Consider the following 25707-nt stretch of genomic DNA (forward strand, 5'->3'; position numbering starts at 1 on the left):
ACTTTACTTTCTTATTTACATTGATATAGCGGTGGCAGCACGCACCAGACCAGGCGCGCCCAAGTTCTGTTTTCAATACCTATAACAATTTCAACGCTATGACGAAGTAAGCTGAATTTAAGTTGTTATGAAAAAGACTCGACTCTACTCCGTATTTCATCTGTTGGCACTGACCCTTAACACTTCAATACCTAACCTAAATTTAGTTTAAACGCTAAAAAAACTATTCTAAATTCTCGAAAAAGAAACTTTTTACCATTGTCTAGTGTGGATTTCATATTGTTGAGACAATAGTCTGTTAGCACCACTGTTTTAAATAGATATATTATACCAACATCAAAGTCTTACCTAATTGAAACCACTTATTAAATACCCAGGGACTGTGCTCTCATAATAATAAATCTAAATATATATAAAAGGAAAAGGTGACTGACTGACTGACTGACTGACTGATTGACTGACTGACTGACTGACTGATCTATCAACGCACAGCTCAAACTACTGGACGGATCGGGCTGAAATTTGGAATGCAGATAGCTCTTATGACGTAGGCATCCGCTAAGAAAGAATTTTTGAAAATTCAACCTCCAAGGGGGTGAAATAGGGGTTTGAAATTTGTGTAGTCCACGCGGACGAAGTCGCGAGCATAAGCTAGTTACCATACAAATTAAATGCTACCCAATTTTCCTTTTTACGATATTGAGATGCCGATTGCGATCAGATTTTCAGCAGGAAATAGCCGGAAGCCATCAAAATTGGTTTGAGCTTTATTCCAAACGAAAATATACCTTATCTCATTGTAATAAAGACGATGGGATATTCAATTGGGAGCGGAAAATAGTTTAACTATTTGTATAAGTGCGTATTGACATGCAATACTGTAGTTTGGTGGTAGCTATGTTTACTGGTTTCTTGACTTATTGAGTAGGCAAGTATATTATAAAAGCCAATACTAATGCGTAGGCATATTAAAGGCTAGATTCAGGAATCTTGCGAGCCTACTCCGTTATTAAGTTAAAATATTCAATACTAGCTGATGCCCGCGACTTGGAACGCGTGGATTTAGGTTTTTAAAAATCCTGTGGGAACTCTTAAATTTTCCGGGATAAAAAGTAGCCTATGTCCTTCCCCGGGTTGCAAGTTACCTCTGTACCAAATTTTGTCAAAATCGGTTTAACTGTTAAGCCGTGAAAAGCTAGCAGACAGACAGACAGACACACTTTCGCATTTATAATATTAGTATGGAAGTATGGATGATTAGGTAAAAGTCCTTGAATTTGGAAGTACCACGGAAGTACCTATAATAATTATTTTGTACGTCCATGAATTCAGTTCAATATCATAAGCACTAAATCTCGGTGACAGCGGAGGATGGTAGGCAGGTACTGATACCGTAACTTTATTTATCTGACAGTTTTGCTTAACTAAACTACACAGCCACTGAGATACGGAATAGAACTGCACATTTTCCAGCAGCTGCGTTAAAACGTTGCCGTCGAACGGTCTGTTTGTATCAACCTTTACAAGCCATTACAATAAGCGGTGACCGTGCTTTTGTCGTGAGCTAAATTATTAATTAGCCGACGAAGCCGAATAGAGAACGGGAACAAGCTTCTAATATGAACTCGGAAAGTGACCCAAATGTATTTGCATTGCTAATTAACTCGACGGTGATAATATTGTTCTGATAAAACACTGAAATGTACGGTTTTGGAAACCTTATAATATAACTAGCTGATGCCCGCGACTTCGTCCGCGTGGAATTAGGTTTTTTTAAAAATCCCGTGAGAACTCTTTGATTTTCCGGGATAAAAAGTAGCCGGGAGCAAATGTCACTCTCCAGGTCTTAAACTATACCCATGCAAAAAATCAAGTCGATCCAATGCTCCGTTGTGGCGTGATTGAAGGACAAACCAACAACAACAAACACACTTTCGCATTTATAATAGGGGTAGTGATTATACATTTTATATTGATCATATTTTGATAAAATTATAATGAAACGATGATATGGATGGAGCACATAGTGAGCATGCCGTTATGTGCCGATGGAGGAAAAGGCTAGCCGAGCGGATCTTTTATTCTGTGGGGTGGAAATCGTAAACAAAGTGGTCAGTTCCTAAGATACAAAGATATGCAAAAGAGGCATATGACCAGATGCAAATCGTCACCCTCAATTAGGATATTTTGGCTGATAATTGAGCGAAGTTAAGGCACTTGATTCAGCAGAATACCACAGAAGACAAAAGGAGGATTGATGTGGATGTTTACCGTGACCAACTTAAATTAAACCACCCTCTAATCATCATCATCATGATCTCATCATGATCATAGTAGGTATAAAAATTGCACGGTAAGCGTATAACATTATAAATGTATCCTACCCGATTAACGAAAAAGCTTTTTTCGTGACACCGATTCTTATTCCACCTGATTTTGATGGATGATGCAAATTAAATTCAAATTGGATTAACGCTGTTTTTATTTCGTATTTTCGTTGAGTGTTATCTTTTACGTTAGCCATTCCGAGGATACTCGTATAAGTATTTAAAACAACCAACTTTAGATTCGTTATTAAATAATTTTTTTATTGTTTAAGAAAATTGTTGCGTCTGTTTATTGCGTACAAGCAAAAGAAAGAAGTGAATAATTTGTTAATATTCATCTCATCATACAATTAAATGGTAGAGATCGGCACATAAAGAATTAAAGCAGATGTTTCCTTAACAAGCTTTTCATATAATGTTTGATTAAAGCGGCTTTAATGCTGAACAAAGCATATGAAATCCAATCGGTTTCGAACAATTGAAGAGATATTTTACTACGCCGCTTTTGTAGTAAATCGCTGAGTGACCGCAATTTTGAATAGTACCTATGTATTATAGCCACATGCACATAAAAAAAACTATTCTTATATGAAAATATGTTCCATAAAGCTCACTTTGCATTCCTATACGCCCAGTTAAGTGTAGGTTTTACCAATCAGATTATAGAAAATATTAAATAGCCTACTAGCAATCCACGCGCACGGAGATAATAATAAAGTAAATAAGGGAGTAAGTTGCGTAGTACCTCTGAAAATGTACTACATAAACCCATTTATTATACGTTTTGGGACTTCAATATACGCTCCATGGTTTACGAGAAATTCCCCTTGTAGTTTCGACTAACGTAACAATATAACATATGAAATTGGCCGTTTACGTGGACCCTCCCGCTCGCTGTCCCATATATCGTTCTTGTTGTGACTGCGATAAATTCCAGTCCATGTACGCTTACATGCATCAAAACTTCAGTAACGGGGAACTACAAATAGCATAAAACACTCTTTATCTGATGCTATGTTATCGATAAAAAGCTGCGATAGCCTAGCCTAGTGGTTAAGACGTCCGCCTCCTAATCGGAGGTCTGGGGTTCGATCGTTGACATCATCGAAAAAAAATTGTGATAAATGCCGTTTTATTTAATTACTAGATGATGTCCGCGACTTAGTGAATATAGATTAAAAGATGTCTCTTCATGTATAGTACCTACCAAATATATTAGTGATATAAAACTCCAGATAGGCAAAACTCATACAATTATTGTATTTTATAAAGTAAAGACTGCGTATAGTCCGTAAAAATGAGTTCAAAAGTACGGTTCACATTTTAAAATAAGGAGTAAAATCGTACTTTTGAAATGACAGTTGACACAAAAATTAAGATTCTTATTTACGGGGTGCGTGAGGTTGACACCTACGAGCGTGCTTGAAAAAAACGGCCCGTTCCCAGAGTTGCATATTAATACTTAGTATCATTTAAGAGATTATTTATTGTATCTACCCCCAAATTTTAATAACAATAACACTTTTGACGCTGTTTCAATTATCGCAACCCCTCGTTATCTCAGTAATTGTGTATCGATATTGCTTTTTCTTATCTCAGCGTATTATACTAAGATCTAAATTGCTTTTTTCCCGTGTAATATCGCTGCGGGCTCGGTCCCGGATTACTGAAAGGCAACCTTAGCTCGGAGCGATTTTCCGCCTTGCCTCTTTAGGGCCGGCTGTACTTCGATAATTTTTGCATGTATTTTTCTTTAAAAAGTAATGGTAAAGCGCTTCATAATATACGAGTATATCTATAATCTATATGTATTAGTATAACGAGTTATTAGGCGTAAATATTACCGACCGAGCTATCACGGTTGCGGCTTTTTGGGCTGCCCGTATTTGAGATGACCGTCGACTCGAGAAGTAGAAAAGGCGTAAATCGTTTCGCTAACACGTGCAAATGCGTTGATGTATTTAAAACGTTCTTAAAGGTCGAAGTAACTATGTTTGTTAAAGGTCGAACTAAGTATGTACAAACAGTTATACACACCAAAATAAATCTTTGTTTTTCTCCACTCACTATAAATATAGAAATTCTAATTTCGAATATCAACATTTCTGCTGAACAAGTTGAAGTTTCATAACTTTATTATTTCACGTAAAATTTACTACATGAGAACATTATTAAAAGATAACATCTTGTAAGTTAAGATAAATTGTTTTTAAATTGGTATAGTAGGTATAAATTACACTCTTATACAATTAAAATATTCTAAGGTTTATTTTATGTTCTATCATCCAGAAATCGAAATCAGATCGAGGAGAATTTTCATCCAAGCGGAAAATAAATCAAAATGGCGTCGACAGTGCTCCTGTTACTTGAACGCGTTGTCATTCATCTTTTAAACAAATGAAGTGAAAAGTACCGAAGTACTATGTACGTGAGAAGCCAACTCATACTGACATAACTTATATAATATGTATAAAGCTTGTCGCACATTCTATCAACACAAACATTACATATCGTATGCATTCTTAAATACTTATTTTTCCTAATTGGAGGCTCCAACGCAAAGTCCATTTTTTTCATTTTAAAATTGGAAGCTTCTATCCTTACAAATATTTTAAATAGTTTTACTAAACCAAAATGTTTGACAAAACTTCTATAAAAATCATTATCATTTTGTCCATTTCACGTTTCCGATTCAAAAAATTGATACAATATAGATTTTCTGTACATAATTGTTATATAACTATTGTTGTATTTTAAATTAAGGATTTGTGACTAATCAACTTATTGCATTAGAGTTTCCAATTATAAAATAACTAGCTTATATCCGCCACTTCGTCCGCATGTACTAAAAAAATTTCAAACTCCTATTTTAGCCCCTTGGGAGTTGAATTTTCAAAAACCCTTTCTTAGCGGATGTCTACGTCATAACAGCTATCTGCATGCGAAATTTCATCTCGATCCGTCCAGTAGTTTGAGCTATGCATTGATAGACCAGTCGGTCAGTCAGTCAGCTTTTCCTTTTATATATTTAGACGACAGATGTCATAATATTATAAGCCGAAAAATACCGCATATAGAGTATAGTTGATGATTTCTCACAAATATGTAATTATAGTGTTCCCGGAAGTTTAAATGATCATATCCCATTTTAAGAATGGATGAATGGATACTATTCCATATTTACGGGATCATTAAGATCCCGTAAATATGGAATAGTATCCATTGTACTCCACATATTATGTGTTTTATTCTGTTGTACATAAACTCTACACTAATGTAAATTGATAAGTCTAAATCTAGAGCTATCCTGGTCCGCAGGGAGCATTATGAAAAGGATAGCGATACATATTATAGCAATACACATAATTGCCTGAAATAAAATTATTATTATTTTATTATTATTATATTTTAGACTTGTCAATTTACTTTAGAGATTGTGTACAACAAAATTAGCCACATTGACGTACCTCGGTATATTTAGTTTTACCCTTATACTAACTACTACTTAATTGACTCAAACCTGCAGCTTTTTGGACTCAATTTATCAAAATTGAATTAAAATTATCAACTACAGTTTTACATCAATAAAACATTAAGAAAATCATGAAAATATTTAAAAAACGTAGGGAGCTATTAAAAACGGCAATTCCATAATATACTGTTCTCATCATATTGAGCTATTCGAACGGAATCCTTTGATAAGGATCCCAATTTTCGCAAGCCTCGCAGGGCAACGAAAAACTGACACATCATTACGTGACTCAAGTCTCAACCTTTGACACCTTCGCATTATAATTTTCTATCAAAGACAAAAGGGACGCCTGAACAAAAAAATCTTTTGTCTTTTTGCCCTACTTTAATTTTAACCTTAGGCATTTATTTGTACCTTGTCTTACCTACCTTGATAATTTGTTTTGACGGGTTTAGTTGACTAGCTTTCACTCCCGTCTAGTAAAAAGTAGGTATAAATTAACTTCGACTATTTTTTTTCAAGAGTGGTAATAAATAGCCTAGTGGTTAAGACGTCAGTCTCCTAATCGGAAGGTCGAGGGTTCGATACCGGGCACGCGTTTCTTATTTTTCTGAATAGAATTAACTGAATAGTTTGAATGAACTGTTTGTATAAATTATCATTATTTAGTCATCAGTAGTAGATATAGTTTCTGCGTGCAGTTCAAAGTAAAAAAAACAAAACAGTGTAAAGTTACGAATTATTTTTATCGGAAACACGATCAGCGTGTCATCTTTTTTCCGCTCTTTGCTGACACATCTACAAACCGATAATAACTAAAGCCAGTTAATAAAATATACCTTTGTTTCGAACAAAAAACAGATGAAGCCTCACAAACACCGCAATACGATTTTTAACATCCGTTATCGAATAAAATATTATATGTCAACGGGAAAAACCAAATGTTGCAATTTCGTAAAAATTGAGTTAAATTTATAAATTCCATAACATAGTTCCTTTGAATTTCGTGCTTTAAATCAGTGGTTCTATAACGAGCATACGTGCAATTGATTGTAACAGCATTTATACTGAACAAAAGCATATGAATTCGCATCGATTCATAACTACAGTTAAAACCAGAGAGTCATATTACTAGAGCGTGCAATGTCACATAATGCCGTCGACTGCACGAGTTAACCAGAGGTGCTTCTACGGCAAAAATTAGTAATAAATACTTACTCGCAATAAGTTACTTAGCAATGTTGTTATATTTTATTCAAAATAATAGCAAGTACAAATCAACAGATTACAGACAGATTGATTATTAAATTCAGCTGTTAGTATAATGGCACTAAACCAGCTCTTATTCTGCTTGTCAATAATATTGCTATTGTAGGCGACGCGTATAAAACCTTTTTTTGTTGTTAAATAATAAAGAATGGCTCGGAAAAAGAAAAACGTATTTCATATGACAGATTTGTCAAATTTGGAAGAGAAAATGGAAAATTTTGTAGAAGGAAAATGGAAAAAAGATGTATTCACAGATTTAGGCGTGAAATACGTTTTTAGAAGAGCTTTTATCAATATTTGCGGCCTTTCATTGAAGCATCCTGTACAGCTATCATAGGACGCAATGGCTACGACCTGCGGAAGTCTATATCTACAGTATTAGATATAACAACAGTAAATAAGATAGTTAGTACGAGTTAGTGTGTTGGTATATACAATGTTTATTAGTTCCTTACTAACGTTTATCTACGTAGTCATGGTTCTGAGAGCCCCTAGGAAGATTTATGGGTGCTTGATAAAAGCATGAAAGTTTTTTAGGTTCTTTTGCGTTGCACGTGTACCTACTTACTATGGTAGATTAAACCTGCCAGCTAGACTGTCGTGAGTTTACGAGTTAAGAGATATTTAAGTCCCAACGCCCTCGCAAGGGGGGGGGGGGGGGGGAGGCGTGCATTTTGTGAGGTTAAGTTAAGGTTCGTACACGTAAGGTTAAGGACACCTTCCGACACACCTGTGTGTAGGTGTAGGTGTAAGCAGTGGTAAGCGCTGCTGTCTTATATAGTGGGAGGTCCCGAGATCGATTCTTGGCAGAGGTTTGGAATTAATTTTATAATTTCTAAATTTCTGGTCTGGTCTGGTGGGAGACTTCGGCCGTAGCTAGTTACCACCCCACCGGCAACGCTGTGCCGCCAAGCGATTTAGCGTTCCGGTACGATGCCGTGTAGAAACGAGAGGGGGAGTGGATTTAATACAAACTGATATACCCTTTCTAGGTTAGCCCGCTTCCATCTTAGAATGCATCATCACTTACCACACATGAGATGGCAGTCACAGGGCTACTTGTATCTGAATAAAGGAAACAAAATTTGGGTTTGTTGCTCTATACTATAGATATTTACCTCTATCGTTGAAACACATATTTATGTTATTTAACTACTTTTGTGTTCAGTCGGAGCTCGGCCACAATTCACGATAGCATTTGTTATCGTGTAGTCCTTGTTTACAAGTGCTTTAAATTATTGAAGCACTTCGCACTTCTAAAACATTGTTTCACACAATGGTAGTTCAAATAGGTACACTTTGCTTATGATCTTTTATGTTATATCACAGAATAAACAAGTAACATTAGCCTATTTGGCACTGTGTTATTTCAGCACGTGTAAAATAAATATCGTTTCAATTGTTTCTAAATAAATTATTTAAATAATTTGTTTTAGATTGTTGTCAGGTGATAAAAGTTGAAGTATATTGATTTGTAATGTCGTTTTAATATTGTATGAGGTTAAAAGCACATTTGTATTTTATTAGTCCTCTATGAGTCTCGATCAAAAATTGATGACAAAATAACTAGGTTTCAGTGGGGTTGTTTAAAAGAATATCAATGATATTCTTATATACATAAATAAATTGTGTGAGAGATATAAGAAATTCGACTCAAAATTAAATAAAAATAAAGAATTTATGATAAATCTAGGTAATTTCTGTTAAAGCTACCTTCAATTACATTTTAAAAAGACGAAAATCGATCGATCGAGTTCTCGAACGGTGTTGAACCTTACCTATTGATTTTAATCATATAAATCTTAATATGAGTATTATTGAAGTGAGGGCAAAATCCAAAAAGTAAGTTCTGTTCTTATTTTAAATTCAGCTAAAAAGGAACAACTTACAACGCTATTAATGTTTAACAAGTTCAATATAACTTAGTTATTGTATTTGAACCGTTCAACTGCAGTGTAAGTCTGTAACTCGATACCAATAGCTGAAACTGTTTGAAAATTGTATAGCGTTTTTCAATTTGCTTCGAAGACTTGATCCTTTTAAAAATGTATGTGAACAGAGTCGTATACTCTCGCAAGCGAATACCAATTTATCAAGAGCTCTGGGCGAGGGAAAGCAATTTAGAGAACCCAATAGTTCGGCAGGAATTTATAGCAAAAGCACCAAACCCTCGGCTGAACAAACTGCGGGACAGTTATTTTCATTTATTTAGTAACTAACGGACACGCTCTATCGTCTATATGCCAATGGGTTTTATGCACATGCAACACAAGAACAATCCTCCAAAGTCGGGGGTTCGATCCTGAGCACAGACCTACTAGCTTTCCGGGATTACGTGCGTCTTAAGCAAACAAGTATCACGGTGGAAGAAAACATCGTGAGAGTTTTCCATAATGTTCGCAAAGGTGTATGAGGTCTGTCAATCTGCACTTGACCTTTCTGAGAGGAGATCCGTGTTTAGTAGTGAGCTGGCAATGACGAGGGGTGGATGACGATGATATAAAAAATCCATTCAGTGGTCAAGTTTGGGCCCAGGTAACCGTTTATTCGTGTACTTAGGTAGGTAGCTAAATCAATCAATTGCGACGCTACGAGGGAGCAAACAAATCTTGAACAACAACAAACATATTATATCTACGTGTACCTAATTATTTTCGTAGACATTGGGATTGGGGTAGACATAAGGATATAAATTTCGTAGACATTGGTATAACTACCCATATTAAAATGCGAAAGTGTGTTTGTTTGTGGGTTTTTCCTTCAATCGCATCGTTAAGGAGCAACGGATCGATGTGACCTTTTGCATGGGTAGGAATAGTTTAAGACCTGGAGAGTGACATAGGCTACTTTTTATCCCGGGAAACCAAAAACCTAAATCCGTGCGTACGAAGTCACGGGCATCAGCTAGTATAAGGATATTAATAACATTCGTGTCACAGCAAATCCATTACAATATTGTCGAACAAATCCTAGCAGTGTAGCGGTGATAAATCAAAATGGCGTCTCCGCCCATTTCGCGCTCATGTCGTTACTGCGGGGACACTGGTGACATTAATCTGAGGAGAAATATGAACTAAGAAGCTTACATGTCCGAAATAAACAAAATCAAACTTTATTTTATCAGAAATTAGAATCCATTATTATTATAACTCTTATTTAATCAGAAATTAGAATCCATAGATATAGATAGATACTTACTTAATTTTATAAATTCGAAAGTGTATCTGCTAGCTTTTAACAGCAAATCCGTTTTTCCGATTCTGACTTTGGCACCGCGATAGCTTGCATCCCGGACACAGATATAAGCTACTTTTTAGGGTTCCGTACTACAGAACCCATCATGTGCCAGTTCGACTCGCACTTAATCGGTTTTAAGTACATAATAAAATTGCTACAATAGAAGCAAACAATTCGGGTATCGGGACTCCATTTAAGTCAAATGTAAAAATTTTAGTAATAAATAAATATTCAAATAAAATCTTTAAAACAAGAGTAAATAATAATAGTACACGTCTTCTTCTACGCAAACGCATCTTAGGCCACATCGTCACTTTCCATCAGTTGTGATTGTGGTCAAGCGTATGCCTATAGTGAATAAAAAGACATGCTCCCAGATCCACACTCTCGCTTGCACGCCTTCCCGAGGCCTTCACGTAAATCATTGCAAGTGGAAACAACACGAGTGTGCTTGCCGCCCACGTTCTCCATTCAATTAGTTGCCCGTGCCTCACATCGTTTGACGCCGACCAAAGTATCACAACTCAGTGGAGCGCAGGCGTGGCGAGGCCGAGGGCGCCGGCCACACTCTCGTACCCGTGTTGCCTCGGGAGAGTGTGGATGTTGGGGTGAGAAGCAACATCGAATAAATATGACAAGATATGCCCAAGCGAACAAAATTTTTCACGGTTTTGGAACCAAATAAATCAACGCATCATGGGGTTAGTCAAGGGGCGGACCAACAAATTCCTAAAAGGCCGGCAACGCATCGGCGGTTTCTCTGGTGCTGCAAATGTTCGTGGGCGGCAGTAATCACTTAACATCAGGTGACCCGCCTGCTCGTTTGCTCACTATATCTATTTAAAAAAAACGCCACCTCTTAGATATGACCGACCCGTTTGAAATCCAGACGTCACTGAGGTTGCATTGGTGCTAAATAAACATTTTAGGACCAATGAATCGGTGCCATTTTGCTTGTTCAATGGCCCTGTCCTTACGAAGTAATATATAAGTCAATGGAGAAGCAAGCTGACATTAATCCGACCGGAAATATGGAAGGTCGCCGGAGCTTACAAGCTTGTTACCAACAACTAAAAGCGTGTCGATTAAAACATTCAAAATATTTTAACTTTGTTAATTCATAACTAGCTTTGCCTTCAGTCTCGCTTGTTTGGAATTCGGGGCAAGCAGTAGGTATCTCGGTACAGATTTTTATCAAAGTTTGAGCAATATGTGTGATGAAAAACAATATTGCACCTCAACTCTTCCAAATCTCCCACGAACTAACAGATTCCTTAGTCCTTAGAACCCAACTTTTAGCATAATCACTACTCATCACAAGTCACTACATATACCCATACACATTATGCAATGCAGAAGTGTGTTTGTGGGTTTGTCCTTCAATCATGTCGCAACAGAGCAACGAACTGACGTGATTATTTGCATGGCTGTTAAAGACCTGGAGAGTGACATAGGCTACCTACTTTTATCTCGGAAAATCAAAGAATTCCCAAGGGATTTTTAAGAGCCTAAATCCACGCGGACGAAGTAGCGGGCGTTAGCTAGTGAAACTATAAAATAAAAGCTTTCTTTAGAGCTAGCACGCAGTGCGGTGAGTTGCGGTGCGTTTTGAAATCCGTGAATTGAAATGTATGAAAATCCGGTGCGGATAGTTCACAGATTTTGCGGAAAAAACGTACGGACCGTGGTGTGCGCTAGCTCCTGCTAGCTCTTAGTGAAGTATCACCATTCATGACAAGGCTGTCAAACAAACCGTGACCGATGAAGCAGGAACAAGACAAAATTGCGCCCCAACCTTCCCGGTTTATGATAGTATGGCGGCGACAGTAGTACATATCCGTCGGAAATATGAGCGGACCATAAGGAGCTTGTCTCTGTACTAGTAAATTCATGAATATTTTAAAAGGAATATGAAAAATGTGTACAAACCTGAAGGTAGGTTTTATTTGGTTAACATTTCTGTGCTATGCACTAATTATATTTTTTGTTAACTCTAACTAAAGAACCACCTTACAATATTTCCCATGCTCTGTCGAAATGGTATTAAAAATTCATTCGATATGAAACGGCACATATCCGAACGTCAAGCAATGTCACTTTGGTTTTGAACAGCGGACACGTGAAATATAGCAGAAGGCCAATAAAATATCTCTGATACTCCCCAGCGACGCTCCACTCCATCAAGATATTGCACAGAATTTCTAGTTCGACCAACAGTCGTAGTCGTATCATTTCTCACATGGCCTTACTGTAAATAGGGAAATTTTCTAAACCAATTTTAATAATATGGTTATAACATCACTGACAACAACAGTATGAAGCAAAAAACTTAGAAAAAATAACAAATACACACACAAGCCGATAGCCTAGTGGTTAAGACGCCAGCATTCTATTCGAGAGATAGAGGTTCGATCCCGGTCATGCACCTGTAACTTTCCGGAGTTTGTGCGTTTTAAGCAATTAAATATCACTCGCTTTAACTCTGTGTAACTAACACTGGGCCAGCGTGGTAGACTTTGGCCTAAACCTCTTCTCATTCGTAGAGGAGATAATTCTCTGCGATATTTCTGCGTAAATCTGCAAAAATTGTATGGAGTTGACAACTCCATACAATTCAATCCGTCGCGGATATGAATTCGCTTGGTTTTATCCATAGCCACATCACTGGTTTCATCACACATAACAATGGCTTATATGCAAAGCAGTAAAGCAATAGGCATCAGTCATTAACAATTAAACAGGCAATGTTCCAACAAACAGCAATTACATAAAATGTACAAAGCAGATATAGTTTTAATGCAAGCCAAAAGCCACCAGACCATGACATGGCGAACAATAATGTACTTCCTACTGAACAGTAAACTCTCACTCTCGCCCGGCAGCATTGTATATATCCTCTACACACGGCACCGACTTAGTGCTCAAACTTACTTCCAACCAATGGTCAGTGAAAACTAAGTTGAGGACGGAAAGTGAAAAACTGGCATCTACCGTTTGGCCCGCTTATACCTACTCGCAATTACTTGTTAAATAATTACCAGAAAAATTAAGGCGATACAGGAAAAGTTTAGTGTTTTCAAGTGTGGCAATCAATATTTTTTTACGTTAATTAACAAAGCTGTTCAGTTGTATTTAATAGCTAATAGTACTTTGAACAAACCTACTTTCGAGCGTGTCTTTTTTTTTATGAAAAATATTACAATAAAACTTAAGCCTGCCTTATCTAATTACTATACAAATCATGCCCGCGTGGAATTGTGCCAAGAATACTGGCTGCATTTCCGCGCTGGACAGCCAGGCCTGATCCGTTGCGCAAAAAATGAGCCAGCCCTTCTATCACCGGATAGGCTATTAATCGCGGTGAAATGTCTCGTAATTTTTTTTAGTAATTGTCTTGTAATGTCACATCTGTCTGAAGCTGCTGATTTAGAGAAACTAAAAAAAAATATTATTATTTTTGGTACCAACAGGAGGCTCTGCCTATAGTTTCCTCTCCCGATGTTGGAAGCGTGAAGAATGCCAACACAATCATTGCTTGACTAGGTAAGTTGCAGTCAGAAGTTGGTGCCATCTGTAGAGGGCTTTGCGAGTATAGTATTGCCAAAGCAATATGTTGAAATGTATTTTCAAGTGAACATAAACATCGGTTAACTGCTTTTCGATGATAATAACTCACAGAACGAACCCGAATAGCCATTTTCTTCAAAACCTGAAATAATATTAGATTTTCTACTACTGTACAAATATGGTCAAGATTTTTCCTCTACTTCCGAATTCTGACTGAGTTAAAATTTCACAAACATATTAAGTATATGTGTTTTGGGTGACAATAGTTGATAACTGTGATTATGGTGTCATCATGGAATTAGGAGTACCTACTTTGTAGGATCCTAGTACTCCCTATAAGAGACCTATGTCCAGCAGTGGACGTCTTTGGTTGATGATGATGAGGATGACTCCCTATATGTGTGTCATTAAGAATCTGTGTGGTGAATCTGAAATTTGAAATGGACATTGGAACTCTCTGGTGGTATGACATGACAATTTAATTTGGAGTTGGACTCCTTTGACTAAATGTTATCATTTATTGAGTAAATTTCAATACACTCCATGAAGTTTTGACTTTAAAAAAGCGTTTTTTACATTAATTAACTTATTTATATTAGCACAACTGAAAGCCATTAAACAAAAACAAAAGTTACATTTTAATTAAGTAGGCAGATACACGAATGGTACATAACAAAATATGTAATAGTACATACCTACCGTACCCTGATGAAAAATTATTTCTCACTTATCTTTTTATCTTTTCTACGAGAATTCTCTCACTGAAAGCTTACGCAAACGTAAGCTTTATTAGGTGGATACTTCATTTTAATTTAATACGTCTAGCCAACATAAAAATGAAGATGACTTTTTAGGAGCGTTATATTTTATCCCACGAACGTATTTTATTACTTACAGGGTGGTTATTTTACTTTAACTTAAAGAGAATACCTGTAAAAAATATCTTCATAAACCATAGCATTTGATAAATTACGTCAGTTACGGTATTTTTGTACAAATTACAAATTCTATTTTATTTAAATTACACTTAGTTTTCCAAAAAAAAAAATTATATAAGTGTCAATAGACTGAGAGATGACATGTTTTGAAAATCTTTAATTGCGATTTATAATCTTTTCTTCATTATCAATGCTGTGGTTCTTAATTTTATCTTTTTCGAAATATTCAAAAATTGCGGAACCGACAAGATTAGTTGGAATTATAATACTATGTAATGTGCCCTGAGTGTCAAATGCGGTTTAGACTACAGTTAACTTTCGATGCCCACTATCTGATATGTATTTTTTGTTAATCTAAGGCCTAAGCTACTGTTAATTACATTTATATTAGTTAGCGTCACATTAGTTACCATTATCTGTTTCGACAAATTTCTAATGTATATTCTCAAAATTGTGTAAAAAAGATGTATTCAAAATGTATTCAACAGCAGTATGCAGAATGCACAAAGAAAATATTATAGAATGTAGCACACTCTATATATTGGTCCACTACAAAGAATTACTGCACTGCATTTAGCCCGTTTCACTTATGAGGCAAGCAAAGGCTTTATTTTCGGAATTGCCTTTTGCTCTTTAAATATACAAGGCATGCTCTTGCCGTTTCGGCTTGGCCACTTATTTTTAGGCACTTATTAAATATTATTGTAAAATGTTGCTGAATTTCGTGTGCTTTTTGCTATACGAGCAAATTTAAAAATTTTGCGTGAATTTGTCCGCGTCGATTTTTTTTAATCCCCTAAGGACCCTTTGTGTTCCCGGATAAAATGAATGAAAAATATAATAATATTTTACATTAGGTAGGTACTCCTTGAATCTTGAACAGTCCTCTCACTACATAATATTATATGAATGTCCCCTAAAACCGTCAATTCAACCGTTTTGAAAATCGAAACGGACAACATTTTTAAAATGAGTTTATCGTAAATAACGATTATTATAACGAATAAAAAAGCGGTGATAGCCCAGTGGTTAAGACGTCTGCCTCCTATTCAGGGGGACGGGGATCTATCCAGGAATAAAGCACCTCTAACTTTTCGGAGTTATGTGCGTTTTAAGCAATTAATATCACTTGCTTTAACGGTGAAGGAAAACATCGTGAGGAAACCTGCATGTCTGAGAGTTCTCCATAATGTTTTAAAATGTGTGTGAAGTCTGCCAATCCGCAATTGGCCAGCGTGGTAGACTATGGCCAAAACCATTCTCTTTCTGAGAGAAACCCTGTGCTCAGCAGTGAATCGGCGACGGGTTAATGATGGTAACAACGAGAAGCGGCTTACATCGACTTCGTTCCTGTGGATTTATATGTTGACATGGCTACAAATTTCAAACCCCTACTTCACCTCTTTAGGTGTTGAATTTTCAAAAATCCTTTCTTAGCGGACGCCTACGTCATAATAGCTATCAGCATGCTAAAATTCAGTCCGAGCGTCTAGTAGTTTGAGCTGTGCGTTGACAGATCAGTCAGTCAGTCAGTCAGTCAGCCAGTCAAACACCTTTTCCTTTTATATATGTATTAGATAGTACAATTCTTACTTCGAAAGGAGACACCGCTTGTAAAATAAGAATTCTGTAGTAGACCTAGTAGCAACAAAAAGCTATAAAGTATATACAATTTCCAAGGCTTTACAAAGGATATAATACAAATCCTGCCGGCTAACAACGGCGGTCAGGCTGCATGCAATAAGGACGTTTAGTGTCTTATACAAACATGGCTCCGTCTTACTACTGTTCCACTTCCATAGCAGGATGGGTTCGATTAAAGGTCTAGAGAGACAACGCGCGACGGCGACGTGTTCAATGCGAGCCCTACAAGTTGAATAATAATATAAGAAGCTAGGACTATAAGCACTGTATAGTCTGTAAGAAATAACTCCTCACACGCCACTTTAACTTTATGGATCAACTGCATAGACTGATTATATTACTTCGTATGATCAACTGTCATGTCAAAAGTACGGTCCACCTTAAGGACTAAAACCGTACTTTTGACATCAAATTTGACTCAAAGAGTTAGCGGACCCCCTCCGGTCTGCCAAAGGGACCTAAAAATCGACAATGCGCATTTGCTCCAGGTCAAGTGATTACCGCCGCCCAAGAACATTTGCAACGAGGAACCGCCAATGCGTTGCCAGCCTTTGTTGGTCCGCCTCTTGAATAACCCCATGTTGTAATCTAGTGTGAACACCGCCGAAGGGAGTTGTATCCACAGTTTGCACGTGCGTTGAAAAAAGAACCTCGCACAACGGGCGGGACGTCATGACGTCGCGCTTTGTTTCTATCCGGGTCTTAACTTTTCCATCGTAGGTCGGCTTCGAGTTAGTTCGATTGCGCGCAGTAATTGCTTGTATGCTCAAGGTAAATGTTTGTGCGACTCCAGGCATTGTATTCACGCTACAGATCATGCGAGCCTTGTTAGCGCTAAGTGAACGTATAAATACACCCTCCGTATGTTTAAACCACCCTTAAAAGATACATGTATGCTATCGCAGACTTTATTTTATAAGCACTATCATATTTCCCCTTCACAAAAGGTCATCGGCTACGACTGCCACCTCCCACCTGACATGGAATTTCATTTAAAGAAGCACAATAACCCTCGCCTGCTAATTTTCTACACCTATAAGTCATGTTTATGGCACGGCGACATTTTTGCGCGTAAAGTTCCCCCATAAAACTGATTTATTTTGGACTTTGCATAGCTCTATACGGGATTGTGAACCGCTCATATATTTCATATCCAAATATATGTTCTTTATCTTTACACGCATAGTTCTAGTTTTATTGTTATTACTATGTTATTACTCCATATACAAGTAAAATTGTGGATTAGGTACATCAAACTACGGCTTGGATAATCCGCAAAGATCTAAGCTAAGTAAATTAAAATAAACACGCGTATACGAGTATACCTAATTGTAGTTAATTAAAGTGTAGCCTACCCTAACAGTCTATTAAGTTCTGAATATGTTGGATACTGGATACATGCGATTAAGACAAAGCTTGATTACTTTAAGCAAATATTTTACAGGCATTTACTTTTACTTCATCTCTACATAGTATAAAATAAAGTCGCTTCCCGCGTCTGTATGTATGTATGTATGAACGCGTAGATCTTTTAAACTACGCAACGGATTTTAATGCGGTTTTCACCAATAGATAGAGTGATTCAAGAGGAAGGTTTATAGCTATAGTTTAATTCTCAAAAAATTAGAGATTCCTAGAGAAATTGAAGTAATGTGAATTAGGTCGGGAAAAAATCCTCTCATTTGAGAGTTTCCGAGGCAATGACACCTCAATGACACCACATTAGTATCTACGTTGCACCCATGCGAAGCCGGGGCGGGTCGCTAGTATACATTTTACCTATGAATCCGATCCCCATAATGGAACTAGATCGGGCATAGAATGCGTCAACAAATCATATACCCAGACAGGGTTTGGATTGGATTACAAGGAAAAAGAAATCATAGTCAAAACAAACTTGCGGGCGTATTATTTTAGATGAGTCAAAAAATATGGGCTCAGGTACTTGGGGTGAGCTGAACTATAAGGCGTCTGATCTAAGTCGTTGGGTAAGAGTAGTGACTGCCCTCTGCCCCGAAGGGGCATAGGATTTAATAATGAGTTAGCACTTGAAAAAGATAATTGGGATGATACCTATGTCAAAAATAAATTATTTCTTAGGAATTATTAAATAGAGGCTCTTCCAAAATTCGAAAAATCCGCGTCCGCTGTTAGTTTTAAGTTTGCTAACCATTTTAAATTATCGATTTTACTAAAAAAGTACGTCAAGTTAGGTCAAACGTTTATGACGTCACATCTATATATTTCATACAAACTCCAAGCTCTCTTACTAAGCGAGCTTTTGACGTTTGATAAAAAGTCGCTGATTTGACTAGTAGTCATCATCCCTGTTGTCTTTTTATGAAGGCTCATTTATGGTATTTTATTGGATAAGCTTTTCATACGATTAGCCATCTGTAACGTTTCCATTTTGTTTATTACAGGAACAATCGCACAAATCGTACCGTCCGCTGACGGTGCTGACGTTCCGATGGAACTACGCAGTGCACGGCCTGCAGCCAGCCGGCTACCACCTCGTCAACTTGCTGCTACACGCTCTAGTCTCACTACTCTACTACAGGTAAGCTTTTCCCTCTTCCCTTATACCTTGACAGTTAAATGTTCTTAGGCACAACCAGGTGGAGCCCAGGCGCAGCATCTTTTTGATATTCAGAATGAAAAGGGTTTAGGCCATAGTCGCCCATGCCGGCTAAGTGCGAATTGGCAGACTTCACACACCTCTGAGAACATATAGAGCAAAATCCCGATAGAGGCAGACCTGACTTATTTTCTGAGTAACAAAATGTGTGCCATAGAGCTGTAATATTTGTACCTAAGTACCTACCTTTAACTTTCGCATATTTGCTAGCTTGAGCCAATATAAAGATATCAGCTGCTAAAGGAACGTAAAAACATTACTCACTTTTCTTAAAGTCGAGTGTTGATTTTTATAATAATATGATACTCAAGGAACTATTTCAATAGATTTTGTAAGCTGCCAGAACAATCGTAGAGGCCAAACCTCTGCCAGATACAATTTAAAGGTCCAAGACTCCAGAGTAGGTTCATACCTAATAGGTGGCTGACACTAAATAATATAACCTAAAAGTTATACCAGCAGACTTATTCACAAGATAATTGTATAATTCAAAATATCCTGTACCTACTGCCTCAATTGTAAAATCGTGATACAGATAGCAAATATCGATGTATTTCATAATTCTGAATCGCAATTTGAATATTATTCACATCGAGTTCGGTTTGGTCAATTATTCATTCATACTGAGTACGGCCAGTTGATTTACTATATTTCAATGTAATCTGTATGTTTTTATAATTCGTGCTTTTAAAACTTTATATTTTATAAAAATATTCTGTTATGCACAATCCACTGTAGGTAGGTATGTACTATGTACCAATCTCATCAACTAGCGGATGCCCGTGACTTCGTCCGCGTGGATTTAACCAACAAACACTCGCATAATATATTAGGTATAATAAGGGTATATACAGTACGCGGCAGAAAATAGTGTACATCGGCCTTTAGAATGACATTTCGGCTTTGTAGGGCGTTGTCTCTGTTACTCATACCTATATGACGTTTTGTCGGTCTCAACGACAGAAAATTCTCTACAAATCCGCTATCCCTTCTAAAGATCGATGTACATTATTTTCTGCCGCGTACTGCAAGGTAATCTCTGCTAAATAAAAATGAAATTGCTGAAAAAAAATTTGTTTAGGCTAATACCAAGCTTCTCCAAAAAATACCGGTAGGATATTATCCTTGCGGTATTTTTTGCAAAGAATCACGCTGGTATCGTTTAGGTGACCTTAGTATCAATCATATTATGATTGATACTATATGATGAAACCAGCGTGATTTCCAGTCTTAGATAAACGATCTTGGAATACCTAACTACTAAATCATTTAAATCCGCTTTAAACCGTCTAGGTCTAAATTGTCTGTAATATGAAACAATTAAGCTTTTGTCTATCTTTAGCGAAAACTCGACACCTACATTTAAACCTAAATCCTACCGAAATAGCTTACATTAACGTAATGTTACTCTCAAACCGAAAACATTTACGAAGACAATGAAGCTGATTCTACAAAATTCGCTTTATAAATGCTTTTGTTTCATTTCTGTAACTGGCTTTCTTTTTTACAGTTCGATATAATGGTAAGGAACCCTTCGTGTGTAAGTCCAATTCGCAACTGACCGGATTTTTTTATTCGATAATAACTTTTTACTTACTGCGATCTCACCTGATTTCAAAATAAAACATTCCGGAATTAAAATAACTCAGCTATATGCTCATACTAGCAACTCGCCCCATCTTCGCACGGGTGTCACCCGTGATCACAAAATCGTGACCCTATTAGTGTAAGTCAGAAAAATTAACAGATTTTTCGACTTCAATCACAATAATTATTATATCATTATACCAATAGCTTCTTTTTGCAAAATGTTCATAAGTCTGTAACCTTCTGAGATAATCTTTTTTCTCTTGTCAATACTGACTGACTGAAAATTCGTACAATAGTTTCTGAGATTATCCCGAACAACCATAAACTCAGTGCGGTATGTAGGCAATAGTATTAGATAGATTTCAGAAATGTGTTGCGAAAAAGAAAACTCTACTTCGGTACTTCATCAAAAAATTATAATAGACAAATTGTACCAACCACCTACCGATGATTATTATTTCTTTATTGTACGGAAAATTGCCTGAATATTGGTTATACCAATAATATGATATTACGAGTAAAAGTACAAAGGCGGACTTATCCCGATAAGGGATCTCTTTTAACCAACCTTTGATATTCTGGAACGACCAATAATTATTAGATACGATGTAATAAATTTATTTAAAGGAATACACAAAAAAATATATAATAACTAGTACGTAATCTAAAGCACAATAATATGATGAAGAAGGTATAAGCCCCTTTTAGGTTAAATTGGTTGATCTGTAACGCATTCGGGCGATTTTTAATATGCTCACCATGAGGCCACCATGGATCCATCCATCCATTTATGGTCCTCCGCCTTTCTTATCCACCCATTTCCATCCACCTTTTAAGGTCGTCAGTTCAGCGGGCTGGGGGTTGTCCTACACTGCGCTTACCGTTACGCAGTCTCCACTCCAGACCACGTCTGCCCCAACAGCCGTCAATTCTGCGTCAGGCATGACTTGCCCATTGCCACTTCAGTTTGCTAATTCTCTGAGCTATGTCTGTTGCTTTGGTTCTCAGCCGAGACACCCAATACTATCACTCTAGAGCCCGCTGAGCGATTTTATTTGTGAAGGAGGCCTGGTGTTAAATTTGACGTTTCCGCTCCATCCATCATCCAACCAGCCTGCCTATGATAAACCATATTCATTGGGTAATAGAAAACGCATTGATAATTTCAATCAATTGGTTAATTAAATTGGTCCGTCTGCCCCCTGTGGAGATATCACCCTGGACTGCAATCTTACCTGGTGGTAAGTCATAATGCAGTCTATGATGGTAGCGGGTTAACGTGGAAGAGGTACGGCAGTTTTTATTAAACCCTACTTCTTTGGTTTCTACAAATAAAATACTACTCAAATGAAATACTGTGTCAATTAATGACGTACATACATGTATCATCATGATCAACCCATCACCGGCTCACTACAGAGCACAGGTCTCCTCTCAGAGTGAGAAGGGTTTTGGCCATAGTCTACCACGCTGGCCAAGTGCGGATTGGCAGACTTCACACACCTCTGAGAACATTATGGAGAACTCTCAGGCATGCAGGTTTCCTCACGATGTTTTCCTTCACCGTTAAAGCAAGTGATATTTTAATTACTTAAAAACGAACATAACTCCGAAAAGTTAGAGGTGCGTGCCCGGGGTCGAAACCACGACCTCCGATTGGAAGCCGGACGTCCTATTCACTAGGCTACCACAGCTTCCATACATACATGTATACAATATGCTAATCAGGTTTCGCAGTGGTTTGTTTCACTAGTCGTTATCCCACCTGTGAGAAGACCCCGCATGATATGTTTTATTGTTGACCTACGAGAATAAAATGAGTCTTTAATAATTAATTAAACCAATAAAGTATGTTCATTCCGAAAAAAAACAGAAGCTCTAATTAGACGTAGAATTCAGTAAAAGTCGAGATCAACTTACGTAAGACGTCCAAATATCTACGAGGAATCTTTTTTCGGCTTTTGATTGTCTCGTTAGATAAAACTCGGACGGTTGCCCTTAGTCTCTTTGATAAATTACGCTTTGTATTGCAAACAATTGAATAGGTCTACTGCTAGTTAAAGCCTGACCAGAAAAATAAAATAGCTCGCCATATTGCGGAAAACCCGTGGAACTAATTTGAGACTAATGTTCTAGTTTTCTAGGATAACAGGCAGCAGCACCTGTAGGGTATACAGTGCGACAAGGCTCTTTTGGCGCGTGGCGAAAATCGAAACTAACGTCGTCGTCAAGCGTTCCCTTTGTTTTTGTTTGAATAGTCAAAGCCTTTGTTCTCCAACAGTGCCCCCCTGTCAATGTCATTCAAGTGCCAAGAGAGCCTTGTCGCAATGTAGCGTCAATGACGTCGCTGAAACAAACAAAATGACAGTATTTCCTTTGGATTTCCCATTTTCCTAATCGTTTTTTGTAAAAATAATGGACATGTACAAATACGCTAGATAAGGTGTATCACACAAAATGACAGTTATTTTTTGTGACGATTTAAAGTGTCCCACCGAGCGTTTAAAATCAAAATTGTTACTTTGTATAAGATGGTCTTTGTGTTGGCAGTTGACACAATGTTGATCACTAACATTTAGAATGAGAATGAATTAAAGAATGGAACAATTTATTTGTTTGAATATGGGATGATAAGGTGTTTACAATACAGAGTTAAAACAACATATCCAGTCAGGAAACCCTGACACACAATTTTTTTGACAAAGTAGGTAGGCTGTCGCTCGCTGCGCTATCACCAGAATGAACTACACCAGCACGCGGGATGATTCGCTAACATAGGGTGAGATCTATAGAGCGGACTCTGACTTTGCTTAGACTTAAGATCGAGTTAAAAGTGTTAGTGTCTAGCACTGAATGAGAGCCACCGAGTTCATTTGACATTGGTTGGTTCTACATTGCTGCTTTACTAAGTCATATCAAAATATGTTTTTATAGAAAACCTCAATGGATTAAAAATAAATATCAAATGGGCTCGGTGGCTATCATTCAATGTGACACTGAGTTAGCGAATCAGTAAGCTGAGTGAACTATACCTCCAATGGCGGCACAGCGTCATAAAAATGAAAATGTGTTGCTGATGTTTTTTTACATTATTCCTTGAAGTACGAGGATGGTTCTTACGGAGAGAAAAAATTAAAAAATTTGAATCGACTGTTAGGCGGTACGAAATTCGCTGGGGCAGCTAGTCAATATTAAAGAACAATCACACCTGCGCCATTAACCCTTAATTGTTAATTGGATCGGGGAACTTTTAATAGTTAGAAGTCAATAATCCAGCCTTTCGGGCTGCGGTTGAAGTCGCCTGTTCAATTATTGAGCTCATTCTCATTTAAAACGCTGCTTCGCTATGTTTATCGTACGCCTCCAGTAGGTATCTTCAGGAAGGTATAATTGAAGCTGAATACGGATATTTAGCTTCATTAGGTAAAATTTATCGTCTGTCTCCAGTACACTGCCTCATTTTCATCTATTTAGCTTCATTAGGTACAATTCTTAGGTACTAGCTGATGCCTACGACTTAATCCACGTGAACTTACGTTTTAAGAATCCCATGGGAAGTTTTCATTTTCCAAATAAAAAGTAGCTTTTGTCATTTTCCGGGTCTTTCCAGGACTTAATTGAATCAGAGAACTTTTAATATGAGCCTCAATAGCTCAACAGGTAGAGGACTGAAAACTGAAAAGTTGACGGTTCAAACCCCGCCCGTTGCACTATTGTCGTACCTACTCCTAGCACAAGCTTGATGCTTAGTTGGAGAGGAAAGGGGAATATTTAACATGGAAAAAATAGAAGTCAATAATCCAGCCGTTCGGGCCGCGGTTGAAGTCGCCTGTTCAATTATTCAGCGCATTCTCCGTTAAAGCGCTGCTTCGCTATGATTGTCGTCTGCATCCAGTACACAGCCTCATTTTCATCTATTATCCGTATTTAGCTTCATTAGTTACTAGCCGATAGGAATTCTTAAAAATCCCATGGGAGTTCTTTATTTTCCAAATAAAAAGTAGCCTATGTTATTTCCCAGGTCTTTCATGGTATTCATTGAATTGGAGAACTTTTACTTTTTATTTGTGCACAGCTTCATTTTCTTCAACCCACCTATTATCCGTATTTAGCTTCGTTAGGTAAGTACGACTTATTTTTCTCAGATTTCTAGGTAAAGCGTTATGGCGTTTTATAAAAAGCCGATCAATTATTATAGTGCGAGTCGGACTCGCTCGCACACGAAGGCGTCCGTACCAGGTACTTTTAATATTTTAAACAAAATATTAAATATTTTGTTTAATTTACATGACAGCCATTTTGAATTTTTTATTCTTTTTTGTTATGGCGGCGATAGAAATACACATCTGCCAAAAATTTCAACACACTACCTATTACTAACGGTTCAGGAGATATAGCCCGCTAAGACACACAGACAGGCAGACAGACGGACGGACAACGGAGACTTAGTAGGTAATAGGATCCCGTTGGCATCCTTCTGGTACGGAACCCTAAAAACTTGAAGCGCTCTTATTACTTTAGCGATTATTAGCGGTACAATTGTACTAAATTGTACATGAATAGAAATTAAATCGTTATTTTCTTTTATATTTTACTTGTGTAAATTTTCATTACTGTTGCTTTCTACATAACTTGTCTAAACACCACGTAATAACAAGATAAGTCTGAGAAGATAAGTATTTCGCGGATTTTTCATCAATAGATCGTTTCAAAAATCACGAGTGTGATATATTACGATATGATATGATATGTTATATATACTGAATACTGATTGTATTTGTGCTGCTCGTCCTAAATGTAAGAAACAGTGGTTATGCTAAACCCTTATCCATACTAATATTATAAATGCAAAAGTGTATCTGTCTGTCTGTCTGTCTGTCTGTCTGTCTGTCTAATAGCCATTCACGGTTCAACAGTTTAAACTATTTTGATGAAATTTGGCACAGAGTTAGCTTACATCCTGGAGGAGGATATAGGCTACTTTTATCCCTTAAAATCAAAGAGTGCCCACGAGATTTTTAAAAA

At 37.2% G+C, this 25707-nt stretch overlaps 1 protein-coding gene across 1 annotated transcript in view; it reads left to right on the forward strand.

Moving 5' to 3' along the window:
- The window catches only part of Tmtc3 (Transmembrane O-mannosyltransferase targeting cadherins 3), a 236270-nt gene that overhangs the window by 167164 nt on the left and 43399 nt on the right, over nt 1–25707 (forward strand). The window contains exon 2 of the mRNA XM_034969103.2: nt 18878–19014. Within this exon, the coding sequence (XP_034824994.1) occupies nt 18878–19014 (137 nt within the window). The remainder of the gene's footprint in view (nt 1–18877; nt 19015–25707) is intronic.

The sequence above is a fragment of the Maniola hyperantus genome, chromosome 6 (genome assembly GCF_902806685.2).
Source record: "Maniola hyperantus chromosome 6, iAphHyp1.2, whole genome shotgun sequence".
NCBI classification, from domain to species: domain Eukaryota; kingdom Metazoa; phylum Arthropoda; class Insecta; order Lepidoptera; family Nymphalidae; genus Maniola; species Maniola hyperantus.